Source organism: Dermacentor albipictus, chromosome 2 (assembly GCF_038994185.2).
Source record: "Dermacentor albipictus isolate Rhodes 1998 colony chromosome 2, USDA_Dalb.pri_finalv2, whole genome shotgun sequence".
NCBI lineage: Eukaryota > Metazoa > Arthropoda > Arachnida > Ixodida > Ixodidae > Dermacentor > Dermacentor albipictus.
The window spans coordinates 12,598,679-12,616,166 of record NC_091822.1 but is presented as its reverse complement, the minus strand read 5'-3'; the positions used below and the strand labels follow the sequence as shown (position 1 = coordinate 12,616,166).

Here is a 17,488-nt window from a genome sequence, read left to right as displayed (position 1 = left end):
AAGAAGCATATACAGTGCTAAAAAGCAAGCATGTCCTGTGCTACCGGAGCTTAGCGGAGAGATGAGAATTAGGAGTCAGATTCCTGATTAATAAGGATATAGCTGGTAACATACAGGAATTCTATAGCATTAACGAGAAGGTGGCAGGTCTCCTTGTGAAACTTAATAAGAGGTACAATTTGAAGGTCGTACAGGTCTACGCCCCCTACATCCAGTCATGATGACCAGGAAATAGAAAGGTTCTATGAAAACGTGGAGTCAGCTATGTGTAAAATCAAAACAAAATACACTATACTGATGGGCGACTTCAATGCCAGGGTAGGCAAGAAGCAGGCTGGAGACAAGTCAGTGGGGCAATATGGCATATGCTCTAAGAATAGCAGGGGAGAGTTATCAGTAGATTTTGCAGAAAAGAATAATATGCAGATAACGATTACCTTCTTCCGCAAGCAGGATAGCTTAAAGTGGACTTGGAGGTGCCCGAATGGCGAGACTAGAAATGAAATAGAGCTTATACTCTGCTCTAACCCTGGCATTATACAAGATGTGGACGTGCTCGGCAAAGTGCGCTGCAGCGATCATAGGATGGCAAGAATTTGAATTAGGCTAGACTTGAGGAGGCAACGGAAGGTAGTGGTACATGAGAAGCCAATCAATGAGTTAGCGGTAATAGGGAAAATAGAAGAATTCCAGATCAAGCTACAGAACAGTTATTTCGCTTTAACTCAGAAAGAGGACCTTAGTGTTGAAGACATGAACGACAATCTTACGGGCATCATTAAGGAGTGTGCAATAGAAGTCAGTGGTAACTCCGTTAGACTGGACACCAGTAAGCTATTGCAGGAGACGAAAGATTTGATCAAGATAAAGCCAATGTATGAAAGCCTCTTACCCTACAGCTAGAATAGAACTGGCAGAAATTTCCAAGTTAATCAACAAGCGTAAGACAGATGACATAAGTAAGTATAATATAGATAGAATTGAACATGCTCTCAGGAACAGAGGAAGCCTAAAAGCAGTGAAGAAGGAACTAGGAATAGGCAAGAATCAGATGTATGCGTTAAGAGACAAAGCTGGCAATATCATTACTAATAAGCATGAGATAGTTCAAGTGGCTGAAGAGTTCTATAGAGAGTTATACAGTACCAGTGGCACCCACGACGATAATGGTAGAGAGAATAGCCTAGAGGAATTGGAAATCCCACAAGTAACGCTGGAAGAAGTAAAGAAAGCCTTGAGAGCTATGCAAAGGGAGAAAGCAGCTGGGGAGGATCAGGTAACAGCAGATTTGTTGAAGGATGGTGGGCAGATTGTTCTAGAAAAACTGGCCATCCTCTATACACAATGCCTCATGACTTTGAGCGTACCGAAAGAGAAGCCAAAAACTTGAAAAATTATAGACCGATCAGCTTGCTGTCCGTTGCCTACAAAGTATTTACTAGGGTAATCGCAAACAGAATCAGAAACACCTTAGACTTCTGTCAACCAAAGGACCAGGCAGGATTCCGTAATGGCTACTCAACAATAGACCATATTCACACTATCAATCAGGTGATAGAGAAATGTGCGGAATATGACCAACCCTTATATAGAGCTTTTATTGATTACAAGAAAGCGTTTGATTCCGTCGAAACCTCAGCAGTCATGGAGGCATTATGAAATCGGGGTGTAGACGAGCCGCATGTAAAAATACTGAAAGATATCTATTGCGACTCCACAGCCAACATAGTCTTCCATAAAGAAAGCAACAAAATCCCAATAAAGAAAGGCGTCAGGCAGGGAGATACGATCTCTCCAATGCTATTCACAGCGTGTTTACAGTAGGTATTCAAAGACCTGGATTGGGAAGAATCGGGGATAAAAGTTAATGGAGAATACCTTAGTAACTTGCGATTCGCTGATGATATTGCCTTGTTTAGTAACTCAGGGGACCAATTGCAATGCATGCTGACTGAACTGGAGAGCCAAAGCAGAAGTGTGGGTCTAAAAATTAATCTGCAGAAAACTAAAGTAATGTTTAACAGTCTCGGAAGAGAACAGCAGTTTACGATAGGTAGCGAGGCACTGGAAGTGGTAAGGGAATACATTTACTTAGGGCAGGTAGTGACCGCAGATCCGGACGATGAGAGTGAAGTAATCAGAAGAATAAGAATGGGTTGGGGTGCGTTTTGCAGGCATTCCCAGACCATGAACCGCAGGCTGCCATTATCCCTCAAGAGGAAAGTGTATAATAGCTGTGTCTTACCAGTACTCACATATGGTGCAGAAACCTGGAGGCTTACGAAAAGGGTTCTACTTAAATTGAGGACGATGCAACGAGCTATGGAAAGAAGAATGACGGGTGAAACATCAAGGGATAACAAAAGAGCAGATTGGGTGAGGGAACAAACACGAGTTAATGACATCTTAGTTGAAATCAAGAAAAAGAAATGGGCATGGGCAGGACACGTAACGAGGTGGGAACATAACCGACGGTCATTAAGGGTTATGGACTGGATTCCAAGGGAAGAGAAGCATAGCAGGGGACGGCAGAAAGTTAGGTGGTTGCATGAGATTAAGAAGTTTCCAGGGACAACATGGCCACAATTAGTACGTGACCGGGGTAGTTGGAGAAGCATGGGAGAGGCCTTTGCCTTGCAGTATGCGTAACCAGGATGACGATGACGAAGCGTTCTTCCAAGATTCTGGTACGCTCGAGGTCATGAGGCATTGCGTATATAGGGTGGCCAGTTATTCTAGAACAATCTGCCCACCATTCTTCAACAAATCAGCTGTTACTTGATCCTCCCCAGCTGCCTTCCCCCTTTGCATAGCTCCCAAGGCTTTCTTTAGTTCCTCCAGCTTTACTTGTGGGATTTCAAACTCCTCCAGACTATTCTCTCTTCCATTATCGTCGTGGGCACCACTGGTACTGTATAAATCTCTACTGAACTCCTCAGCCACTTGAAATATCTCATCCATATTAGTAATGATATTGCCGTCTTTGTCTCTTAACGCATGCATCTGATTCTTGCCTATTCCTAATTTCTTCTCGGCTTTTAGGCTTCCTCCATTTCTGAGAGCATGCTCAATTCTATCTATATTGTCACAGACAAAGCCACAAGAGACTTCGGCCGACCCTATAGATCTCTTTATATATATCTCTGTCCTGGCACCTTTGTCATTCTCGTCTTCTGGGAGCCACCCAACATGCCTAGCATGTGGCACCGAATCGCACCGAGTGGCTGTCAGCTGTGTCGAGGCCATGGCATTACCCCCCTCCCTAGAAGCATCGTCTCGATGCGGAACATTGATGCACTGGAGATTGCCACGGGGATACTGTTAAGAGAGACATAGATGGTGAGAGAGGTGTGGGACTTTGCGTTCAGCGGGAGTGGTATAACTTCAATCTAGAGACGTGAACGACATCGGACAGGCATGGGCATCGGGGACGGCGAGCGGTGCCTTCTCCTTCAGGCATCACTTCGTATGTGACGTCGCCGAGTCATTGAACGGTCCTATAAGGTCCAAAGTAGCGGCGCAAGAGATTCTCCAACCGACCATGCTGGCGGATCGGTGTCAACACTCATACTTTGTCACCGGGTTGATAAGTGACGTCGCGGTGACGAAGATTGTATTGGTCGGCACCGTTGTGTTGTTGGTAGCGGATACGCTTTCGTGTGAGCTGGCGTGCCTCTTCGGCGCATCGAGAAAATTCGGCAGCATCATTGACAACATTAGAACAGTAGGTGGGTAAGAGCATTGCGTCCAACGTTGTGACAGCTTCCCGGCCGTGCACTAAGCGAAAAGGGGTGAAGCCGGTAGTTTCTTGAACGGCGGTATTATATGGAAATGTAACATATGGGAGAACGTCGTCCCAGTTCTTGTCGTCGACGTCAACATACATGGAAATCATATCAGTGATTGTTTTGTTTTAGCCTTTCTGTGAGCCCATTCCCCTGGGGATGGTAAGCAGTGGCTTTGCGGTGAGTGGTACCACTGAGAAGCATGATATCTTCTGTGAGCTGCACTGTAAATGCTGTGCCCCGGTCGGTTATAACAACTCTTGGAGCACCGCGGCGGAGTACGATACCATGTACAAAGAAGGTCGCAATATCATTAGCAGTGCCTCGTGGGAGAGCTCGGGTTTCAATGTAACGTGTAAGGTAGTCTATGGCAACAGCAATCCAACGGTTACCAGTCCTCGACGTGGGGAATGGTCCAAGCAAATCTATGCCAACCTGCTGAAAAGGGATCCACGGAATGGAGAAGTCCAGCGGGACGCACGGGTGGTGTCTTGCGTTTCTGGCAGTCGCAGCATGTCTTCACGTATTGCTGTACGTCACGGCAAAGGTTACGCCAGAAGTACTTTTGGCGTATGCGTGAAAACGTCTGTGCCAATTCCAAGTGGCCCAAAGATGGCTTGTCGTGAGAGGCCCGCAAGATGTCGTCACGTAGTGAAGAAGGCACTACAAGGAGGCAGGCGGTTGCAGTCGAGTGAAAACCCAACTTGTAGAGAACGCCATCGCGGAGAAAAAACGAGGATCACTTGCGGATGAACATACGAGGCGGCTCTGGTAGACGGTTCTCAAGGTAGTCGATGAGAGGCCGGAATTCTGAATCATCGCGCTGTTGCTTGCTGATGTCTGATACTGAGATAATGGACAGAAATGCGTCCTCTTCATCAAACTCGCATGGCGACGTTTGAAGTGGAGCACGTGACAGGCAGTCGGTGTCGATGTGTCCACGCCCGGACTTGAAGACTATCGTCATATCGTATTCTTGCAAGCGAAGACTCCAGCATGCAAGACGGCCAGATGGATCCTTCAGATTGGCGAGCCAGCACAATGAATGGTGATCTGTCACAACTCGAAACAATCGGCCGTACAAATATGATCGGAACTTAGCGATTGCCCACACAACGGCCAAGCATTCCTTCTCCGTAGTGGAATAGTTACTTTCAGCTGGAGACAAAGTGCGGCTTGTGTACGCAATGACACGTTCGGCTCCATCTTGCCACTGTACGAGGACGGCACCAAGGCCAACGTTGCTGGCATCCATGTGCAACTCGGTGTCACTGTCTTCATCAAAGTGTCCTAGAACAGGTGTGCGCAGACGTTTCTGGAGTTCACAGAAGGCCTCTTGTTGGTCCTGCTCCCAGACAAATGGAACATTATCCTTAGTCAGCCGCTGCAAGGGTTCGGCTATCCGTGAAAAGTTTGCCACGAAGCGTCAATAATATGCGCAAAGCCCTAGAAAGCGGCGCAGTTCGTGTTTGTTCGAAGGTGTTGGAAACAAAGCAACAGCAATGGTTTTGTCGGGATCTGGTCGAATGCCCTCGTAGCTGACGAAATGGCCTAAAAATTTGAGTTTGTCCTACCCGAAATAGCATTTTTCAGGCTTCAAAGACAGGCCAGCAGTACGAATTGCGTCAAGAACTGCTTGTATGCACGGTAGGTGCTGCTCAAAAGTTTCTGAAAACACAACGATATCATCTAAATAGACAAGGCATGACTGCCCCTTGAGACCTGATAGAACCGTGTCCATCATGCGCTGAAAAGTAGCAGGCGCAGAGCACAATCCGAAAGGAAGGACCTTGAATTCGTAAAGTTCGTCAGGCGTAATAAATGCGGTTTTCTCACAGTCACGCTCATCAACCTCTATTTGCCAGTAGCCACAGCGAAGGTCCATCGACGAGAAGTATCGAGCATGTCGAAGGCGGTCCAAAGAGTCGTCGATGCGGGGGAGGAGATAAACGTCCTTCTTTGTAACGCTGCTAAGCTTGCGATAGTCAACGTAAAAACGCAGTGTGCCGTCTTTCTTTTTCACCAGAACCACAGGCGGCGGCCATGGACTGGTAGAAGGCTGTATGATATCGTCGGTAAGCATTTGTTGGACTTGATTTCGGATGGCGTCTTGCTCTTTACGAGAAACACGGTAGGCAAGTTGGCGCACGGGTCTTTCATTGGGATTTGTAATAATTCTGTGTTTCGCAATAGGCGTTTGGTTGACCTTCGATGTTGAAGCGAAACAGTCCACAAAAGACTGTAAAAGGCTTCGAATGCTAGCCTGTTGTTTACCTGATAATCTAGAATTCACATCAATATTGCTGTTGGCTGGTACATCATTGTGTCCTACAGTTAAACAAGCGGGAAAGTCACTGACTGGCTCCAAATAGGCGATGGCAGTTCGTGGGGTGAAGTGCTGGTATTCACGACTGAAATTAGTCATTAAAATCTGAGCAGTCCGTGATGACAGCTGCAAGATGCCGCGGGCTACGCAAACCTGTCAAGCCAACAAGACTGACAGATTGCCTTCAGCTATTCCGAGATGAGGAGGATCATCATCTGTTTCTACAGTGATCAATGCAGTACTCCGGGGTGGTAAAGTAGTACAGTCACCCGAAACACGTAACACCATGGACTGTGGATGGGAGCCGTTTGAATGAGTTGCATGTTCACTAGAAAAAGTGACAAGCAACCTGCGAAGGTTTATGATTGCGCCGTACTCCCGAAGAAAGTCTATGCCGAGAATGACCTGCCTAGAGTACTCTGCCAGTATAATAAATGAACCGACAAATGTGACCTCACAAATTTGTACCCTCGCAGTGCATTTGCTGATCGGCGTGAGAACATGACCGCCGGCTGTACGGAGCTTAGGTCCTGGCCATGGTGTCGTCACCTTGTGAAGTGCAGTAACCAGTTGTCCGTTCATGACAGAATAATCGGCACCAGTATGGACAAGAGCGGTTATCGCGTGGTTATCTACAAAAACGAGTATGTCGGCTGAAACAGGTTCACGGTTTTCGAAGAAAGGTGTCGAAGGTACGCAGTCGTCGTTGTCGTCGTCGTTATCGTCGGTATCATCGGAGGTGGCACAGCGGTTCTTAAGAAGAAGGCGGGTTACGATGGTTCCCAGGTTAGGCAGGTAGCCTCACTGCTTGCGCATAAGTTAGTACGGGGGTGGCTTCAGGTCTAGTTTGCACAAATGGCTGTGCCGCCTGGCGGACTTCCTCGCGGACGATATCTGTGAGGGATGTTACGGTCGGTTGAAATCGCACTCCCTGTAGTCGATCGAGCTCCTCACGCACGACACTAAGTACAAGCTCTCGAAGCGCATCGGCGTCATAGGGCAACGAGAGAGAAGATGCTGATCCCAGGCTGATTTGGCGATCATAGACCGAGGAGCGTTGCTGAAGGGCTTGCTCCATTCTTGTCGCCTCACTGACGAACTCAGCTACTGTAGCTGGAGACCTTTGCATCAGTCCAGTAAACAGCTGTTCTTTCACTGCACGCATAAGCAGGCGTACTTTCTTCGCTTCTGTCCTGCCAGGGTCAGCACGCTTGAAAAGCCGCAACATGTCCTCTACGAACATGGCTACGCTTCGTTCGGCCTTTGAACCCTATTCTGCTCTGCTCGCTCTTTTCTTGCTGGGCTGCTGTACGTATCGCGTATCAGCCGTTGAAATTCTTGCCAGGTGGTGATGGATGGCTCGTGGTTAGCGAACCATGTTCGGGCAGAGTCCTCTAGGGCAAAGTACACGTTCCTTAACTTTTTCTGCTCGTCCCAATAATTGACGTCAGCCACACTATAGAAGTCGTCGAGCCAGTCTTCCACATGCTCAAAAGGCTCACTATAGAACAGCCGCGGCCACCGTGGGGTGTGGAGAACCAGCGACGCAGGAGGCTGTCTCGTACCGTATGTCTCCTGTGTCTGGCTTGCGGTTGTGGTGGACATCCTTGGCACATCTTGCGGGCCGTATTCCGGAGGCAGTCTTTGAAGCCGTCGGCTTTTGCGTAGGTTGTCCACTTCCAGTTCCTGGGGGTCAGAGTACATAGACGCGTACCCAGCAGCTCCACCAGTTTGTCACAGACAAAGCCACAAGAGACTTCGGTCGACGCTATAGATCTCTTTATATACATCGCTGTCCTGGCACCTTTGTCGTTCTCTTCTTCTGGGAGCCACCCAACATGCCTAGCATGTGGCACCGAATCGCACCGAGTAGCTGTCAGCTGTGTCGAGGCCGTGGCAATATTATACTTCCTTATATCAGCTGTCTTACGCTTGCTGATTAACTTGGAAAGTTCTGCCAGTTCTATTCTAGCTGTAGGGCTAGTGGCTTTCAGACATTAGCCTTTCTTGATCAGGTCTTTCGTCTCCTGCAATAGCTTACTGGTATCCTGTCTAACGGAGTTATCACCGACTTCTATTCAGGGTGTCTACCAAGTTGAGATTTCCAAATTCCCTTAGTTTTCCAGGTTTTCCCTGAGTGCCATTGTAAATTTCCCTGAGTGATGCAGAATTACGTTTTATATCAAGACGGGCTGAAACCATATCGCCTCATGCTGTCACTCTCTAGTAAGCACATGAAAAGAAAGCAACTTAATCCAGTTTGAATACTAAGGAGCAGTGTTTATGTTATTCAAAAAGAGAATAGAAGGCAGGGGTTAGTGAAATGCACAGCAAATAAAGTGTCTTCGAAAACAATTCCAAATAGGGTCGGACGTTATCAAATATGAATAAAAAGGAGATGCATACAAAGGCAAATATTTTCTAATATAAGCTACTTCTATCAACTGATACCAACCTCAGTGGGATGAGGCCTGAACTCTGTCACAATTGAGATTCTCTCTCAACAGCTCGTAAGTCAACCTCAACAGTGCTGACATACTCTCAGCCCGCGCACAATGCCCGAGTGTTGTGTTGCACTGCTTCAAAGAGTGTATTTTTTCTTGGATGAGGGACACCTGCATCTCGGCATCAGCCAAAACTTTACTTTTTGAGCTCAAGCTCTTTCAAAACGGCGGCAACAAGTTTCCTTTCTCGTTTATTCCTCAATGCGTAGGTCACTTCTGTTCTTGTCCGCCTTCCGCCACTCGTTCGCCCCAAGGACCATTTGAAGCATCTTGATCAGTTGCACAGTCCACAACCGATTTTTCGAGCTCCCTAGGGGCCGCGAAAACGTCTGAAAAATCGGCCAGTTGGAAAAAAATAAATGCGTGTCATTTACTGCCCCTAGGGGCTCAAACCGCCACAGGCACGTTCGAAAACGCTCTGAAGGCCTGTCGGTACACATATTAGGCATACCTGTGCTTGTACTGTGCCAGGAAATGCCGGGTGCCCACGTGTATAGTTAAGATATACATACTGTATTCCGTGGCAATAGCCCCTTCCCATGCTTGTTATGCTTCACTGCAATACTTTTCCGTAAGCTTTACCGTGTAACATTTCTGTACAGAGGCGAAGCTGACTTTCACGAACCGGCATTATGCAACGTACCGTGTTTTCCAAGTTTCTAAGCCAATCGCGAGGACCACAAAGGTGGAGTCCGTGCCATTGCTGACAGCAGCTAATTCTTTCAATAAAAAGTTCGGCACCCAATGGCAAGAAGCTTCATAGTGAACGTCAAAGCAGCTAGGCCTAGCGTTGCCGCAGTGGTGGCAACGGGTGCCAGCGGATCTGCGTGCGAGAGTGCCGGTTCGAGGCGGCGAAGTAATCAAAACGGCAGCGGTGGTGCCTTTGATTAATGCCGTTTCGGAACTGCGATCGCGGCAAAACGTCTGGAAAATCGGACAGCAAAGAGTTCTTGCGTCGGAAATTTCACACGTTCTGATACGCTGACACTATATGGGGTACGAGGTGGCACCGCGAAGCCGTCCAAATTATCGGGAATCCGGAAAGTCGCCCGTTGACTGTACACTGGCAACTCCTCCTGCATACGACAGGGCGTCAAAGACGATTCATTACGATTCCTGTCTGCTACTCGAGCCAGCATTACCGCGACTTTCGACCCTTTGGGCCTCTATCAGGGACCTTTGGGCCCCTGATAGAGGCCCCAATTCCCTGAGCTTTCCCTGACTTTTTCCAGACTGCTCAAATTCCCTGAGAATTCCCGGCTTTCCCGGTTTTCCCGGTTGGTAGACACCCTGTCTATTGCACACTCCTTAATGATGCCCATAAGATTGTCGTTCATTGCTTCAACACTAAGGTCCTCTTCCTGCGTTAAAGCCGAATACCTGTTCTGTAGCTTGATCCGGAATTCCTCTAGTTTCCCTCTTACTGCTAACTCATTCATTGGCTTCTTATGTACCAGTTTCTTCCGTTCCCTCCTCAAGTCTAGGCTAATTCGTGATCTTACCATCCTATGGTCACTGCAGCACACCTTGCCGAGCATGTCCACATCTTGTATGATGCCAGGGTTAGCACAGAGTATAAAGTCTATTTCATTTCTAGTCTCGCCACTCGGGCTCCTCCACGTCTACTTTCGTCTATCCCGCTTGCGGAACAAGGTATTCATTATCCGCATATTATTCTGTTCTGCAAACTCTACTAATAACTCTTCCCTGCTAATCCTAGAACCTATGCCATATTCCCCCATTGACTTGTCCCCAGACTGCTTTTTTCCTACCGTGACATATTTCAGTTGTTCATGGCGTCCTGAGTTCCGAGCTTGTTTCGGAGCCCGATGACGGTGTTTGGGTAGTGCCCCGAACCTTCCAGGTACCTCTGCCACCTGCTCATGAGTACATGCTCCAATGCTTTGCCCACACAGGACGTAAGCAAGATCGGCCGGAGGTTCTCAATGTTGAGTGGCTTGCTCGGCTTGGGAATCAAGATGGTCTTGGCTGCTTTCCACTGCCGGAGTAGTAAACCGGCTTGCCAGCAAGTGTTGAAGTATGCCATATGATGCAACTGAAAAATGATATCCTCAATGACACTGCCAACACGAAAGACAAGCAAGCCATCTTGGGTTTGGACCTGCAGAGCGCTTTTGACAAAGTGAGACACTCTGCCTCCTGGCCCAGGTGTCATGGCTAAACATGGACAAGAGAACATAAGCATACATCAAGGATTTTTTGACGGAGCAGACTACCGAAATCATCGCCGCTGACCTGCAGCTCCAAAAGAAGAAGCTTGGCAGTGTCGGGACCCCCCAGGGCTCGGTCATCTCACCATTACTTTTTCAACCTTGTAATGATAGGGGTGGCTGAGCGGATCTCGCGAGTCGCGCGGGTCCGACACACCATTTATGCCGACGACATAACGCTCTGGCTTGCAGGAGGAAGCGACAGGCACATCGAGAGTACATTGCAAGAGGCGCTTGATGCTATAGAGGAGCAGCTGGACGGGTCTGGGCTCCTCTGCTCCCCAAGCAAGTTTCAGCTGTTGGTGATTCCTCCGAAAAGAGCAGCTAAGAAGACAAAAGGCAACAAAGCTGCGAGAGAGCAAGACACAATAAAGATCAAGACGAGCGGTGGTCACACGATCCTGGTTGTCGAAAAGATCCGAGTGCTGGGGATGCTGATTGAGCGCAAACAAGTCAACGGCGAGACGGTCAACCGTCTCGCGGCCAAAGTCACCACGGCCATCTGCCTCATTAAGAGGGTGTCACACAGAACAGCAGGCATGAAGGAAGAAAGCCTCACCTGGCTAGTGGAATCTTTCGCTATAAGCCACATTACATACGTTGCTGCTTTGCACAACTGGAGGCAGTGCGAGCGAAATAAGATCGCTCATACGCAAAGTGTACATGGCTGCACTCGGACTTCTCGACTGCACAAGCACCAACAAGTTCCTGGCCCTGGGAGTGCATAACACCCTGGAGGGAATCGCCGAGGCACAGAGGACCACTCAGCTCGCACGGCTATCGGAAACAAGAACGGGCAGACAAGTGCTGCGTGACCTAGGCCTGGGACCAAAGGAAAGGCGACCCGAAAATACAAAAGTGCCCGTACCGGACGCAATTAGTAGACGGCTACGGATATGTCCGGTGCCAAGAAACATGAACCCTAAGTTCCACAAAGAGCGGCGGGCGGCGAGGTCCAAGGCGCTCGTCGATCTCCATGCCAAAGACAGGGGTGCCATGTTTATGGACGCGGTAGAGTATACACATGACAGAAAGGCATTCGCCGCTGCAGTCGTCGGGGCATTGACCGATGCAACGAGAACAGCGGCGAGTGTGCGGACTCGAGGGGCACATCCAGCCGAGAAGATGGCCGTTGCCCTGGCCATCGACAACCCCGAGTGCGTGACTGTGCGCTGTGATTCTAGGATGGCCGTGAAAAATTGCACCAGAGCAAGTGTGTGTGGTGAAGCCACACGTGTGTTGCATGTGGTCGATTTCGCAAGTGGAAATTGGTGTGTGGTGATAAAGTGGTTTCCGGCCCAAATGGGCAGTGATGTGTCGGATTGCGACAATGCAAACCACAACGAGACGGCGAACACGACGGCACGAGGACTAACCAACCGTGCCGCTGCTACTGCGGTCGACCCGTCGTGGTGGTGGGAAACCAAGGACAAAGTGACTTCCTACAATGAAATTGTGAAGTGGTACAGACTAGAGAGAAGGACTATGCCGCCACTTCATCCAGGCTTGACCCGTAAGGAGGCGGTTTTATATCGCTAACTTCAAACGAGGTCGTTATTCACCCCGGTGCTGATGAGGCATGTGGGTCCAAGTGTTTATGAAAGTGACCTGTGTTGTGTGTGCCGAAAGGAAAGAGCCACTGCAGCTCACATCCTTTGGGACTGTGCTAAGAATCCGCACGAAACTGCAACGATAACAACGATCCCGCCGCGGCTCGAGGCCGCAACGAACTGCTATGATCAAGATGTCCAAGCCCAGGCCGTCCAGCAGATCTCGGCGGCCCTCGAAAGGCAACGACCGAGCAAAACCGGAGGGAGGCTGCCACCCCAAAAGAGGGGCAGGCGCGGTCGACCAAAGGGAGTAGTGCGGCTGTAGCCGAAGTAGAGGCGCCACACGCCATGAAGACGTCATGGCCGCGTCACGGTAACGCCTCCCTAACAGGGGAAGGTGTGGGGATGCGCGACCCTCGCGCCTCCCCTGATGTTTTTCCCGCATAACGCGTCTCCTGTAGTGCGGCTTCGCCGCACATGCGGCGGTCCGAGTGGTACAGGCGCAGTCCAAGAGATGGCGCTAGTGTTGCGCGGCTAACGCCGCGAGGTTACTTGGGCGCCGAAAGGAAGGCGCTTGCTCTCTTGGCTTCGAGACAGCAAACGGGCTGCACGTGCAGCAACGCTCTTCCCCGGCGGGTCGCCGAAGCAGCGCGGACATCCCGCGCGCGCGGCGACCGATGCATCTGCGAGACCGCCTCGCGTGGCCACCTTCGAACGCGCCACGATTCGCGTGACTATACACGCGAACGACCCGGCGTTGGGATCCAGCATGGGGCGAACATATTCGCTCGCTTCCGGTCGCGGTGAGTCGGACTTCTAGATTTGTCGCGCGCCCATCGGCATGTTTTGTGGATAGCAACTCGGCTAGCAGGCATTGATGTATGAAAGGTGCAATAAATGCCCTTGTGATTGTTTGCACTACTGTGTTGTCGTTCCTTTGTCCCAAGAGTACGGTGTGAGATATCCCATATCAGAGCCCACAAAGGCTAACCGTTTTGCAGGCCTTCATAACGAAGTTTCTTCGCTCACTTACTCACCGTGGCATTGAAGTCACCCATCAGTATAGTGTATTTTGTTTTGACTTCCACGTCTTCATAGAAGCTTTCGACTTCCTGGTCATCATGACTGGATGTAGGGGTGTAGACCTGTACGACCTTCAATTTGTACCTCTTATTAAGTTTCACAACAACACCTGCCACCCTCTCGTTAATGCTATAGAATTCCTGTATGTTAACAGCTATATCCTTATTAATCAGGAATCCAACTCCTAGTTCTGGTCTCTCCGCTAAGCCTCGATAGCACAGGACGTGCCCACTTTTTAGCACTGTATATGCTTCTTCTGTCCTCCCAACTTCACTGAGCCCTATTATATCCCATTTACTGCGCTCTAATTCCTCCAATAGCACTGCTAGACTCCCACACTAGATAACGTTCTAGCGTTAAACGTTGCCAGGTTCAGATTCCAATGGCGGCCTGTCCAGAACCAGGGATTCTTAGCACCCTCTGCTGCATCGCAGGTCTGACCGCTGCCGTGGTCAGTTGCTTCGCAGCTGCTGGTGACTGAGGGCCGGGGTTTGATTGCTGTATTCATATAGGAGGTTATGGCCAATACTGCACCAGAGTGGCCAATCCTGCTCTGGTGAGGGAGTGTGTTACCGGTTCTGGTCACCATGATCAGGCTGCACTCCAGGCCTGTTTATGCAATTTGCTCAACATGCGGATTTTTTTTTTTTAGCCGGTGGAAAATTGCGCGACACCATGATTCGAACCATGGTCCTCTTGCACGTGAGGTGGACGCTCTACCTCTACACCACCGCTGCACCCATAGTCCTGTACCTTGCATCGTCTAAGTCCTGTCAACTATGAAGTTATTCCAGCCGAAACTTTGCACCACTCCCGTACACCACGTTCCTGTGCCATTGTTCACATTACCAGGATGAAGAGCTACCACTCGCGCTGACTCTCATCTACAAACTTTGTTGTGTGGCCCCTGTCCTCACGTCCATTGTCTTTCCCATTTCTTTTATTTTCTCCTTGTGGCATTTAACATCTCCCCCCAATTTTTTTCTTTCTTCTGAGGGGAGGGGGGGGGGGGACTTAACTTTCGTCCATTCACATGAAGAAGTAGTCTCTCTTCCTTTCTTTTTTGGAGGGAGGGGTAATGGCATGTGCTAGTTATGCTAGAAGCCAAGGATGAAAAAGTGTGCGTGGTAGCTGCTGCAGAAACGAACAGTAAACGGCCATTTGTTTGGAACTGACTACTTTCCTTTTCCTCTCGCAACAATATCCTATGTATAAATAAAAATCTAAAGAAATGTACTTTGCAAAGATTTAAACTTCAAAAAGATGTTAAAGTGTGATATTCATTATAATTTGTGCAAACAACACATTACTGAAAAGTACAGGAAATGTTTACAATGTTCAGCTGATAACATTAAAAGACTGAAAGGCAAAGATATTCTGGAGTATGCAAAATCTTTTTACTTCAATTTCCTATGGACCATGAATGTTTTGTAGAAGAGCTTCCTGTTCGGCTAATGGGTTTCAATATTGCGACACGGTGTTTAGCACCACAATTGAAAGAGAAATAGAGAAGAGAGGAAAGATTAAACAGTACCCCCAGTTAAGTTTACTCATGTAAAAAAATGCATTTCATAGCAAGTGGGTTGCATGTGAGGTGATCACAAGGGCAGATAAATGATTGTGATTATATTCCCTTGTGATCAACTCATAGCCTATCGTATGCAACCCGATACAAAATGCACCCATGCGACATGAACCCAGTTGAACCTCACTATAATAAAATCGGTGGGTGAGGCGAAAAAACTCACTTTTGCGAGTATTTCGTTGTTACGAAATGAGACTGCACAGATGGGTAATGCGTCGCAGAACAAGACCGTACAGTCAAAATTTTGTCAGCCTGCTTTGGTAAGCTTGCTTGAGGATATAGAACCACATTGCTGGTTGTACAAAGTATGCCGTATGCATCGATCAGCAGTGGCAGCACTGCCATGGAGCAGTATTCTCGGTCAATTGATCTCGGAGGTACGATCACTTTTGCGAGATTTTGCGTAACTCGGTACCGGACGCAGAGCAACAGCGCTCCAAGCATGCAGCAGCATTTTTCCAGCGCATGCTCTCACCCGTAGGCACCAACATGCCCGGTGCCGAGCATGAAAGTAATTATATCTCGTACAACCGAAAGCAGTCGATTGAGATTGCGGCCCCTTTGCGCAAATCTACGTCCGGTGCTGAGCCCGCACGCGATCCCTGTCAGGTGGCACCAAAACAAGCATTCTTGAAGCAAGGAATGCGCATTCCTGGACGACCGCTCAATCACGGCCCGATGCGTGGCACTTCATGCTGCGATTGCCATCTCAAGCACCACAAACAATTCCACACTGGTGGAAAGTGGAATCCCTTGTTTTTGTGGCATTTTTCTCGCCAAGGCACACATACCGCACTGCACTAGGCGTGCGAAAACTATCATCACATGTCAGTAGCAACACGCTGCCACTTCAAACGGGTGATCAACAAAAAAGACGGCGGCCACGACATGTTTCCAGCACTCAGTTGTTTTTGTAAACAAACATGGTGGTGCCCATGCATGTGTAATGTGGTCGTATCTTATGCAATTTTAGTGCAAAGCACTCACATTTAAGCACATTTTGGAGCCTGCTAGTCTTGCATGAGCAGGTAATATGTGGAGTTATGTTTAGGCAAACTTTGTTATGCGAGATTGCAGTACAGCGACACTTCCTCGTCGAGAAGTACGAAATGCACTGAATCCTATAGGCGTTCACCAGGAATACAAAATTTCGTTGCCACAAGAATTTCCTGGTCACGGGATTTCGTTATTGCGGGTTTCACTATTGCGGGTTTCGACTGTACACTTCAGGTGGTGGTAGTGCTTTATCCTGCATCTCTTCTCGCTTCTTTCAACTGTGGCGTAAAGACCATGTTTTGCTAAAGACATGACAGTTTCAATGTTCTAGCTAATAATTAGTAGCTGTGCCACAGAAACTGCTTTCTGCCAAGAAGAAGCTGCCCCTTTCCAGCAGGTGCCAGAAATATTGTGCAGAACGTCAGACTTTGCTGGGCTGAGCACACCAAATCTCCACCATACACTACAAAGACGCAGCAAATATATAAAATCATGCCAATGCTTCTATGACATCTCAACTGGCACAAGAAATCAGTCAGCCCTCAAAAGGCATAAAACGACACTTGCTGCCAAACAGCTGACGACTGTCCGGGCTGGCTTTGTGTGTCTCTATAGTCTGAAATAAAAGAATGCTCTTGGTCCCCATCTTCAGAGTCAGTGCTACGAGTGACATCCAAACAATCATCTCAGGATCCAGCAAAATTTCGAGACCAACATTGTTCTTGTGAGAGCTCAGCTACCCGAGCGTCTGCCATCTTACTGGGTGCACACCTTCGCATGATTCCTAGAAGCCGCCCCAGCATGGCATTAACTACACAGAAAATAGAAGTCCACTCCCCTGTCTGCATAGTAGATGGCACAGAAAGCAAGGGACCTGGGAGGCTACAAATAAGCAAAAGCCACGAAACAAGCACAAAATTGGCTATGTGAAGATGTTCCCATGACGCGTCAGTGGCAAGAAGCGGTGGACAAAACATTATAGGACGCGACACCACCATCAACCTACCTGGCACAGTCAGCAGGCGTCATGCCCTGCGAGTCCCTGGCAGTCGGGTCGGCCCCGTACACCAGCAGCAGCTCCACCTGGCAGGCCTGGCCACTGCGCGCAGCCACATGCAGCGCCGTGCTGCCTTTGTCCTACGCACACACACAGCACCAGTTGCAACGGGCAGCAACAAACAAAAATGAAACGGCCAAGTTTCCAGTCTGTGCAGTTAAATACCAGATTTGTGGGTTTGCATACCGCCCTGAAGTTGCAGCATGCAGACTGAGTGCTATGAGCCTCGGCTCTCCTACAATGTCAGAGCTTTCACATCTAAATTACAAATTCTTGTCTAATTTCAAAGGCAACAGAGACTTGCAAGGCAAATGGCAAAGTGCTTGGTGTTAGGCATAGACGACCATCCACGTACGTGATGGTTGCAGAGT

General features: G+C 48.7%; 1 protein-coding gene across 4 annotated transcripts in view; it reads right to left on the bottom strand.

The window, feature by feature from the left end:
* Nucleotides 1-17,488, bottom strand: part of Git (ARF GTPase-activating protein GIT1) — a 339,341-nt gene that overhangs the window by 226,707 nt on the left and 95,146 nt on the right. For all 4 annotated transcript variants that reach the window (XM_070533467.1, XM_070533465.1, XM_070533466.1 and 1 more), the window contains exon 6: nt 17,067-17,197. In XM_070533467.1, coding sequence (XP_070389568.1) covers nt 17,067-17,197 — 131 coding nt within the window. The remainder of the gene's footprint in view (nt 1-17,066; nt 17,198-17,488) is intronic.